Genomic DNA, 12,382 nt, shown 5'->3' on the forward strand with positions numbered 1-12,382 from the left:
ATCTATCCATCTTTCTTTCTGTTTATCTATCTATCTATCATCCATCCATCCATTTATCTATCCACCCTTCCATCTATCTATATATCATCTATCTATCCATCTTTCTTTCTGTTTATCTATCTATCTATCATCCATCCATCCATTTATCTATCCACCCTTCCATCTATCTATATATCACCTATCTATCCATCTTTCTTTCTGTTTATCTATCTATCTATCATCCATCCATCCATTTATCTATCCATCCTTCCATCTATCTATATATCATCTATCTATCCATCTTTCTTTCTGTTTATCTATCTATCTATCATCCATCCATCCATTTATCTATCCACCCTTCCATCTATCTATATATTATCTATCTATCCATCTTTCTTTCTGTTTATCTATCTATATATCATCCATCCATCCATTTATCTATCCATCCTTCCATCTATCTATATATCATCTATCTATCCATCTTTCTTTCTGTTTATCTATCTATCTATCATCCATCCATCCATTTATCTATCCACCCTTCCATCTATCTATATATCACCTATCTATCCATCTTTCTTTCTGTTTATCTATCTATCATCCATCCATCCATTTATCTATCCACCCTTCCATCTATCTATATATCACCTATCTATCCATCTTTCTTTCTGTTTATCTATCTATCTATCATCCATCCATCCATTTATCTATCCACCCTTCCATCTATCTATATATCACCTATCTATCCATCTTTCTTTCTGTTTATCTATCTATCTATCCATCCATCTATAAAGAAGTGACAATCACTCGTGTATGGTGGCACACACAGACACAGAGAGAATTTCATAATTTCACACACACACACACACACACACACACACACACACACACACACACACACACACACACACACCTCCTACCTCGGAAGAAGCGTAGATTAGAACGAACATTAGCTGTCTCCGTTGTCAGTCCGTCTACATAGTATATGTAGGTGTGTAAACTCGAAACTATTAGTTTGGTTCATGAACATTTGATGGTTGTTGTGTCACGTGATGCTTAGGTGACCAAACGGAATACTGACACATGTTCCGCCCTCTTCCCTCTGCTTCCCAGAGATGAGTTACTCCGGTTACTCCGTGTACCAGGGTACCCCCCCCCCCCCCCCCCCCCCCGCCCCCCCCTCCCCAATGGGTTCAGTGTTTGAAGTATATAATATTGCAATGTGTATACTATTTGGGTGCACGTGTATTCATGTTCTGGATCCTTTACTGTTCACTTACCAATCAATCAACATGAATGACCAATCAGAAAGTCTGAAGTCACACACGTTCCACCAACTTCAAACGTGTTGAACAAACAAACAAAAAAAGTTATTTTGCAGGAAAATAGTCTCTTAAATATATTTCGTGTACAAAGCAATTACTGTAAATCTGGAATGTTTTGCCAGCAATAAAGTACTGCGAAGATGGCGAGTTAAACACATTCACATTAGTTTCATGGCGTCGTTATTGTTAATAAAAACAGTTAAGGCTATTGTTAACCACTCGCAATACATTCATGGCCAAAACTCTTTTTTTAAATCAATAGTTTCGGGAAATACTGGAAAAAGTAATATTGCCTCATTTTTTACATTTAAAAAATAATTGTTCCGCGACCTCCAACCCCAATGAAGAATATCTCATGTCGCTCCCTAACTATTACGTCAGCAATACCTAGGTACATGTGAGTGACAGATTCTACCGGGTGTGGACTATGGCTGAAACCTGAACCAAGAGTTACAGCTATAATCGTCTCAAGTCGACTCTAAGTGATATGCTCTGTAACGCTACACGCCATCACGTGCGGCTGTCGTGATCACGTGATCTCACACACCCGCCATTACTTCAGGTGCAAGGCAAATCTAACCATGAAACGAGGAATTCCTGCTCTGATTGCTATCTTACTTTACATATTGCAAGTTGATTGTATAACACAGTGTAAGAAGACCACTGCATGTTCATGCATGGGAGATAAAGGCATGATCGACTTATCTCCCTTGGCGAGTAACGGCGGAGCGCGGTAAGTACTTCACGTGTGAAAGAGTGAGTGTGGTTTTACGCCGCTTTTAGAAATATTACAGCTAAATCACATCATGACAGTAGAAATTTCACACGTTGTACTCTTATGGGGAATCGAACCCGGCTTTCGGCGTGGCGAGCAGACGCATTAACCACCAGGCTACCCTGCCGCGCTTGTGATGAACCTCACTTATACTTATGAAGCGACGTTCTTTGTGAGGGGTGGAATTAATATGTACGAATCTGCCTGTTTCATATTTAATTGGTATGTGTGCAAATGAACATTGCCTCCATTAATATTGCTTTATTGTTCCGGGTAGTATCATACGAATGTAACTTCGGATCCATATTCACATATCAAATAACTATGGATAATCATGTATATGTGTCGGAGTCCTATTGCAGCGAGCAGGAGTGACTGAGGCGCCGCAATTCGCTATGCAGAGTTGCGTCCCTTCGGCACGCAAGAAACCTGATTGTGGGTTCAAGCCTGACAAGTCGTTATCCATAAATTGTGTCTACTTTGCTATCTGGGTGTGCTTTATGCTGACAGGTTTATAGACATATCGGCCACGTCTGGAGACCACTTTTCCTGGAACCCATGTAAACCATTTACAGAGAAGGGCTGCAAGAATGTGGCAGTGAGTATGTTCTGCTTTTCAAGATAATCTCAATGCCTGGCTGGTAGACAAACTCACCACGCTTCCAGTTATTTCTACGATATGCTTAATTGGCATGTGTTTATGTTTGAATATGTTTGAATCATTCTAAATGTCATTCCTGTAACGGGACATTATGTTTAACAGTAGGTGCGGGGGTAAGCTCTCGGAGGACAAGGTATGACAGAGTATGTGCCAGACAAACCAGCTACTAGCCACGCCATTGGAGCACAGTCAGTGTATTTCATGCATAAGACCCAAACGCCCTTAACTTTGGTCGATTTGTATCTACCAGCATGGGGATAGCGGATAGAGTTTGTCAGGAATATAAACTGGGCGGCAAAAGAAAGTTAAGGTCGAGTTCCATGATCGATAAAAAAATAACAAGTAGAGGTTTTGTTGTGAATTATAACATAATCTAGGTAGGGGTAACACATGATTGATCAACAACAGTTTGAATGAATTTGTGCAATCACAGGTAATGTTAGCTCAACGTAAACAATGGTGGGGTAGAAATTTCATTTTCAAAAGTTGTCTGGAATGTCACCAAAGAATTGTCAGACATACTACAAGTTCATTGTCAACACAGTTGCCTTCAATAGCGTGTATGACCTCCAGCTGCCTAAATGCATGCTGTGATACGCCGCCTCATCGATGACGTCAGTCTTCTGATGACGTGGACTGGAATCCGTTGCCACTCGTCTCTCCGGACCTGCCGCAATTCTTGTCTGTTGACGAGAGGCTGATGGCGTGATCTAATCTGTCTGTCAAGGGGGCGGTCGGGTAGACTAGTGGTTAAAGCGTTCGCTCGTCACGCCGAAGACCCGGGTTCGATTCCCGACATGGGTATAATGTGTGAAGCCCATTTCTTGTGTCCCCCGCCGTGATATTGCTGGAAAATTGCTAAAAGCGGCGTAAAACCATACTGTCTGTCAAGATGGCCCCACAGATGTTCAATAGGATTCATATGTTGAATACATCCCCCAAGGCAGGAATTTGCCTATGCTAGCCAGACAGTTCTTTCTTTACTTTGGAAGAGTTGGAAATCTGACGATGCCCAATCTAGTGAATATCGAGTTCCAATCCACCATGGCGACACCAGACTTGTGCACGGGTGGACTGTCCTGGGCCCCGTTCCACAAAGTGATCGTAGCGCTTAGACGAATGTAACTCCCATACTTTAACATCGTCTTATGGCAGTCTCATGATTGTAAGCCTATGTTAAAGCATGGGAGTTACAATCACCTTAGCGCTAAGATTCCTTCATGTAACTGGACCCTGATGGAACAAAACAATTTTCATGAGTTTTCGACGACGGTTAGCCTTGATATTCTCACGCAGTTGCCTAAGCAGATTAGCACATTGGCCATTTATGGTCTGACCTTTCAGAGGGTTGTCCGTCAGTAGGATTCCCTGCGATATTTCCAGGAACAAAAGCTCTCACCCTGACAGCTGATACAACAAACTTTGAAAAGGCGTTACATGTTTCCACTGTCTGGGCTGAATTGCTTTGGTTTCTGGCCGATGGTGATGAACCCAAGACGCATCCAGGATTCCATATCGTAAAATCTCGCGAGAGATGATGACTCCGGGGCGTTTCTTATCAGGAGTCAGAAACCTGGCTACAGAAACCTTTGTCGTGCCAAGTTCATTCCACAGAATGTTCCCAACTTGCTCATGCGAGATGCATACCGTTGTGGCTGTGTGACGTTTATTGTACATTTTATCAACATTTCCCTTGGTGGTAGCTGTTGAAGGTCTTCGTGATCTTGGATCATCTTCAAGGCTTTCTGTTCCCTTCTGGACCTTCGATGTCCACCTGGTACAGTGCCACAGAAAGAAGCATTACCCCCCCCCCCCCCCCCCCCTCCCCCCCCCTTCAGCGTGACGAGCGAAAGCTTTAACCACAAGGCTACCCCACCGCCCCTTTTATCCACAGCGAATACCGGGTTTTGTTGTTCAAATGCAGCCCGTATGCAGTATTGTACTTAATAAATACAAACTGTTAAAGGCGTACTTTATATCCTTCTTGGGGGCACGGGAGGCCCAGTCGTCTAAGGCGCCGCGATTGGCTGTGCAGATATATATCCCTTGGGCACGCTAGAAACCTATGATTGTGGGTTCGAATCCCGGTTCGCCCCGATTATGTTTCTAGGTTTGTCAGCACCATACCCGTGCTCGTGAGTTTCACCAAAGTGGCGACCTGCATCACTTCGGGCTTTCCTCCCACATTAAGGAGACACGCCGCGATATAACTGGAATACTGTTAAAAGCGGCGTTAAACCAAACTCACTCACTCACTCATTATATCGTTCTTAGCTGGTCTCAGAACGTGTTATTTATCAGCCACCCATGGGAGCACAAGCAAGATCAGCAACCACCTGTAGCGATATCCCTTATATATACATACATTACAGATCCGCTAACACACTTTCTCCCCCCAGGCGTGTCAGATCCAGAACGCGAATCCACCTGCCTACTTCAGTATCGGCACACAGGACAGCGCCAAATTCCAAGTGAACAAAGGGGCCTTGACCTTGACCTACTCGGCAGACACCTTCCTTGGAACAGGACCGGAACTTGCACCCAATTTTGTCAGGTAAATCTCCCACTGACAGATATTCCAAATGCGTGTTTGGGAGCAAGGAGAAACTTTGCAGACACAGTCATATATGTTTAACTAAATTTCCCCATATATGTCTTTATAAGTGTCCGTTCTCCAATATGAGGAATATGGCGTCTCTGTATTGATAAATGTTATAATCTCTGCGCTTTACATATTCAAGATTTCGTCTCGGATTGTCTGATATAACGGTTATCATTGGACGACATCGTTCTATACCGAAGCCAATGTGATTGTGTCCTTTCTGTAAAACTTGTATAGAGGATGAACTTCATTTACTGCACATTTGTACTGTTTATACTGATTTAAGAGAAGTATATATCCCACAGAAATACCTGCGTTTACCAATTTGTATTCATGTAAATCTCCGTTGAATGGAAAAAAATGATGGAAAAATAATTCTTAGGTTAGCAATATTTGTTCCTCATGCACTTTCTCGGCGCAAGAATCTTATAGTATCGTGACGTCACTTCGTAAAACAATTGTGTACACTCACTTTAACATTATCTGCACAGATGTATTGCATCAGAGACCATATCGGTATATGGTCTCTGATTGTATGAATCACATCCCTATAGCTGTGTTGTACTCACTGTTATTATCTCTTTGTACTCTTGTTTTGTATATGGGCCGGAGGCGTTAGTACAATAAAACATCTTGATCTACACGCAGTCCCCTCTGCTGGTTGTACGAGGCTACTTCACGGCACCGTGTAGTCAATGACAAGCGTGTCAACGTACCCCGACGGCTTGGATTGTCTTCTAAACAACAATCACTGGATTGTCTGGTCCTGATTATTTACAAGCCGCTGCATATAGCTGGAATATTGCTGAGTGTGGCGTTAATCAACAAACACACATCGCACAAGACACAATACACAATGCACAACGCGCAACGCACAACGCGCAACACACAACGCGCAACACACAACGCGCAATACACAACGCGCAACACACAACGCGCAACACACAACGCACAACGCACAACACACAACGCGCAACGCGCAACACACAACGCGCAACGCACAACGCACAACGCGCAACACACAACGCACAAGGCACAGCCCACACGGCTACATCTAGTTGTTTCACAGGTCCGCCATCATTACACTGGTTTGTGACAAGACAGTTGAGGGCGCACTCAAAGCTGTGGGGGAAAAACCAGCTAAGAGCGGAAAATATGTAAGTTCTTCCCATCGTACATTTCTCAGTGACTAGGTCGGGTTCAACGCATCCTTGGTGGAATGGTCAGACCCGCTGACTTGGTTGATGCATGACATCCATCCCAATTGCTTGGATCGATGCTCATGATGTCAATCACTGGATTGTCTGGTCCAGACTCGAAAATTTACCGACCGCCGTCATATAGCTGGAATATTGCTGAATGTGGCGTTAACACCAAACCAAACCCAAAAAAATCAGCGCAGTCGTGATTCAAAACGAGTGAGGGAAGTATTGATGCGGGGAAAACGCCAAACGTGTTTCAGATCGTGCTATGTTAAATAATGGTAAAAGCTATGATAACGGATATTGTGTTGACAATCTATGGATAAGAATTGGGATTTCCAACATGAAACAACGGATTCCCGCATATCCAAGGGACGTAACTCTTCAAAGTTATTAAACCACTATCTTAAACCACTATCTTAAACCACTTGGTGTCTGGAACTACTAAACTAAACCATGTATTGTATGAACCAGGTGAGCTGCAGTGCCGTAATATTATATTTCCTTTTTAAACTGTGTTCAAACAGCTGATGACTCTCACCAGTAAGTACGCCTGTGAATCTACCGGCGGAACCGTTACGGTCACCTACAGTCTCTCTGTGGGAAGCATCCTCGTTATAGTGTGAGTATACAGTAGGAAGCATCATCCTGCACTATAAGACATTTTATTGCATATTAATAATGTCAGCCAGTAAAATTCACACGTGATACAGTAGATTTTAGGCGGGTAATACAACCACAGGTATGGATTAAACGCTCTGCTTGTATTACACGAGGAGCTCGACCCCTTCCCCCTGGCGTTTATGGGGGAAGGTTGGTGTCGCTCCGACAACTTTCTTTGCTCCTTCCGCCTATTCATAAATGATGCAAATGAGCAGCCATTTTCACGAATTTTACGCCAAAGACATTTTCGTTTCTAAACCAGGGAGTAAACCACGATCGATTGGATTCCCCGTGCGCATTATTGAAAGAGAAGAGTTTTCCGAAGCTGTGCATGCGCAATAGCAATGAGAAAGTGCTGTATTCGGCCCATTCGTCACCACTCGCCCCTTTCCGTCAGCTGAAAGAAGACTCGTCCCCCTAACGATGAATGTTATGTGCGGAAATACCACAAACCAATCAAAATGCGCGTATCTTCGGTCAAAGAATCCCTCAGGAATAACTTTTGGTTTTACATATGTCTTGCATCTACAAATATACCTACGATACAGTTAAATGTGTCAAATCATACAATATAGTACCACATATCCCGATGTGCTTTAAGTTGCATCTGAAATATATGTAATATAGGGGGAAATATACGTGAATAAATATGCAACGAGTTTATAAATCTTTTAGCTCCGCCCCTTTGCGCTTAGACGGAACCCGGTCGCAAAAATGGCCACGAGAGCGGCGCAAGTCGCTATCCAGCTTTTCCCGGAATATCACGAGCTGGTCACGAATGGTATTTGTCCTTCTACGAATGCGTTACTTCGCGGAATGTTTATATCCGATGTCTTGTAAACATTTTCATACCACTATACTGGTTTCAATTCAGATTGACGTGAATGCACCCTACCCTAGTGTATTTACTAGATCACCAATGTGCTGTTCCCAGGGTGGTGGTGTTGTCTGTCGTGTATGCCGTTGCCGGTCTCTCTATACAGAGGTTTGTGAGGAAAGCAGAGGGCAAGGAAATCATCCCCAATCTCAACTTCTGGTCCAGTATCCCCGGCCTCATCAAGGTAGGTTTGCCTGATGTCGCACATCTATATCTCCAACACCATCGATATCAAGGGGGCACGGGTGGCCCAGTCGTCTAAGGCCCCGCGATTCGCTGTGCAGAGTTGCGTCCCTTGGGCACGCCAGAAACCTATGATTGTTGGTTCGAATCCCAGTTCGCCCCGATTATGTTTCTAGGTTTGTCAGCACCATACCCGTGCTTGTGGGTTTCACCGAAGTGGTAAACGTCTGAGACCTGCATTACCTCGGGCTTTCCTCCCACACTAAGCTGACACGCCCCGTTATAACTGGAATAATGTTAAAAGCCGCGTTAAACCCAACTCACTCACTCCTACACCATAAACACATCCTTCAATCAGGCGTGACGCTGCGACTGTTTCAATTCAAAAGGACCGTTACGAACACATGGGACATTGTGATTATCCGCCATTAATGTTTAACATAAGACGCGTTCATCTCAGTATATACTTACTCATATGAGATATATATCTTTGGGATTGGAAATATTGTTTTAAAAAATCTAAATACATTTTATTTGCCATTATACACTATTGGTTTCGTGGGTTAAACACCCCGTCTCGGCTTTTAGAAGCCTATTGTGTTTGATGTATTGGAGGTCGAAAGATTAGCTAACTTACCCTAACTTTTATAAAATATTCAGACTAAATCAGACCTACGTCAGACCTACCACAGACGTACTCTAGACATATACAGACCTTTTTCAGTCTTACTACAGTCTTTCTTCATACTTACAAAAGACCCACTTCAGACCAACTAGAGACCTACATAAACTGACTACATACCGAACTCAGACCTCCTACAGAGACCAACCTCAGACTTGCTACAGACCTACTTTAAACATACTACAGACCTACTTCAGACTTATTGCATACCTACCACAGACTTACTACAGAACTCCTTTAGACTTACTGCAGACCTATATTAGGCTTACTGCAGAACTACTTTAGACTTACTGCAGACCGATATTAGGCTTACTGCAGAACTACTTTAGACTTACTGCAGACCGATATTAGGCTTACTGCAGAACTACTTTAGACTTACTGCAGAACTACATTAGACATACTACAGACCTACAAAAAGACAATCTGCACTGTCGTTTGGTATGTAGTGCCGTGCTAAATCGCCATGACATACAGTCGATAAACATATGCAATACTTGAACAAAAAACTTCCGTGGCCGACTAAACGTTAGACTAAGTACTCTTACGCCAATAACTGTACAGTGGGGACAAGTAAATCTTTCTGACCAGTCCGATCAGATTTCTTTTTCAAATTGGCTGTCTGATATAATATTAGTTACGTGTATGTGACATGGGTGCATAATAAAAAGTTGCCTTCAATCGCATGAAGTTCAACATGGCAGAAAAAGATCGATAAGCCGGTAACCACATTACTAATCTCGCCATATTTCGCAATCCGTAGCACTGCATAAATTAGGAGTTACACGATATAAACGTTGAGATGATTAGGGTGATGATGGTCATAATTTCATTCAATGAACTTCATAAATGTAATGGAAATATACACTGTCGTTTTCTCATGTGTACCGACCATTCCGCCATTACCGATAGTCGATAAATAATATACAAAACGTGTAAATAAACTTGTTCATAAAGGCGTGAACAGAATTGTATTTACGTGAATAAGTATACAGTTGGGAAAAATATGTCTTTCTGACCACTCAGGTCATATTTTTTCTGATGAACAAGGATTTTGTCTGAAAATATTTACGTGTATGTGACATGGTTACATAATCAAAATTCGCCGTCATTCGAGTAATGTTCAAACATGGCAGAGAAAGGCCGAGAAGCGCGGTAGCCACTTTACTAATCTCCCCATATTTCGTAATCCGTAGCATTGTATAAAGTATGAGTTAAACGATGTTAAAGCTAAGATGGTTGGGGTCATGATGGTTATAGTTTTGACTCAGTGTTAAATATCAAAATTCACAGTTTAAAAAGGGCAATTCTCGGGACCAAGAGGGTTAAGACCTACTTTAGACCAACTTTAGACTGCCTACCTTAGAATGATATACATGTAAATTACACCTCACGTTATTTTCATGGCACCAGTTGAGCACGATTGAAGCAGAATTTCTGCTGTTAATAATAACTTTCAAAGAGTTAAGTTTCAATTTATACATGTACATTTTGTTGGCGACCGATGCACGAGTTATCTCCCTTCCACTTCAGGGCGGCGTGCTCTTCACTGTACGGTGTGGCAAGGTCAGTCGGTACGACCAGATCTGAGGCTTGTGTTGGCTGTCGTCCTCAAGATGTCTGTGTTGGTCGGTCACGAGCAGTCTCAACATTTACACGACCTGTGTGATTCTTATTGTGTTATTGTGTTTTGTTGTGTTTTGCCTATATCGAAGTGTGACATTCGAATATGTATTCACATTGGAGGTTCCGCAAGTCGAGGAGGCCTCGTTTTGATTCAGGACATGAATATTAATGAGCAAACGACCCCCTTCCAGCCTGCCGATGACGTCATAATAGTTTGTTCTTCGTATGGACTTAGCAGTGCAATTAATTGCTTCCAGTATAGATCATTTATTAAATTGTTTGTTTGAAAAGGGTGCGTGTTTATGTTGTCTGCCATATGCATATCTCACACAATTCGTTGACCGCCTCAGTGGTGTAGAGGATAGAGCGTGTGTGGTGAGATGTTATAAAATGGTATATATGTACAATGTACACACACATGCGCGCGCGCACGCACGCACAAAAACAAACATGCACGTCTACTTAATAGTGGCATAATCTCGAAAACGACGTTTAAATTTGTCCATTTCCGTAACCTGCATGAAGAATTGGGATGGGTTGTACTTTAACTAATGGACACTATCTGACAATGTGACTGGCTGAATTGTACATTCACCATTGTGACTAGCTGACACATTATGACGCAACTACTTTTCATTAACTCGCAAATCTACAACTAGCCACACGATCAGTACCACATAGTTAAGAAAGATCACCCCCCCCACTCATTAGAACCCCCGGATTCCTGTAACCCGTGGAAGCAGACAGCAGACATGGACGGACTGCTCGTGAGATACAGCGCATGTGTCGAGTCAACCGGTCGCATGGACCAATGCACGTAGAGCATCCACTTGCCCTGCGAATGTAAACAAGCAATGAATGAGTGAGTATGGTTTTGCGCCGCTGTGAGCAATACTGCAGAAATACCCCGGCAGGGGACACCATACATGGGAATCGAACCCTGGTCCCCGGCGTGACGAGGGAACGCGTTCACCGCTAGGATATCATCACTGCTAAGGCAGTCGACACATACTTCTTCGTCTTGATGTAGTTTAAAACTATGCTTCAGGTGCAATCGTAGACTCTACAGAACGACTCGTTAAGTATTTTGTCACAAGTATCCAGAATGATTTACAATTCTTATCATTTGCTTCATCACATATACTCGTAGTTACTGAAAGTTTAAAGTTGATCTTCCTTTCTTTACATAAAACTTTGAACTTATTTCTAGCTTCTTTAAATAATTTATAATTTTCTTGAGAAGGATATTTTCTAAATACATTCAATCTTTTATATTTCTCTCGTTTGGACTTCTCACATTTAAGATCAAACCATTCCGGCTGTCTTTGAGATAGTCTAGTATATTGTCTTATCTTCATATCTTTCCCACAGAATTGTAAAATGTGTCGTAATGTCTCCACTGCATAATTAACCTCTGAATGGACACACTTTGTGAAATCATCAAACATGTCTTGTACTATACTACTGTTAATGTTGCCGGAATAAGTTACTGATTTATCAACATCTGAATGTACACACTTTGTGAAATCATCAAACATGTCTTGTACTATACTACTGTTAATGTTGCCGGAATAAGTTACTGATTTATCAACATCTGAATGTACACACTTTGTGAAATCATCAAACATGTCTTGTACTATACTACTGTTAATGTTGCCGGAATAAGTTACTGATTTATCAACATCTGAATGTACACACTTTGTGAAATCATCAAACATGTCTTGTACTATACTACTGTTAATGTTGCCGGAATAAGTTAGTGATTTATCAACATCTGAATGTACACACTTTGTGAAATCATCAAACATGTCTT

The 12,382-nt window shown here is 42.2% G+C and overlaps 1 protein-coding gene across 1 annotated transcript; it reads left to right on the forward strand.

The window, feature by feature from the left end:
* The first annotated feature begins 1,866 nt into the window (after positions 1–1,866).
* Positions 1,867–10,719, forward strand: LOC139464216 (cation-independent mannose-6-phosphate receptor-like). Its single transcript, XM_071245741.1, has 7 exons — positions 1,867–2,034; positions 2,587–2,674; positions 5,137–5,291; positions 6,409–6,496; positions 7,069–7,163; positions 8,139–8,265; positions 10,477–10,719. The coding sequence occupies exons 1-7, from the start codon at positions 1,883–1,885 to the stop codon at positions 10,531–10,533; spliced, it is 762 nt and encodes a 253-aa protein (XP_071101842.1). The 5' UTR covers positions 1,867–1,882; the 3' UTR covers positions 10,534–10,719.
* Positions 10,720–12,382: the final 1,663 nt, after the last annotated feature.

The sequence above is a fragment of the Haliotis cracherodii genome, unplaced genomic scaffold (genome assembly GCF_022045235.1).
Source record: "Haliotis cracherodii isolate W230 unplaced genomic scaffold, xgHalCrac1.p SCAF_17, whole genome shotgun sequence".
NCBI classification, from domain to species: domain Eukaryota; kingdom Metazoa; phylum Mollusca; class Gastropoda; order Lepetellida; family Haliotidae; genus Haliotis; species Haliotis cracherodii.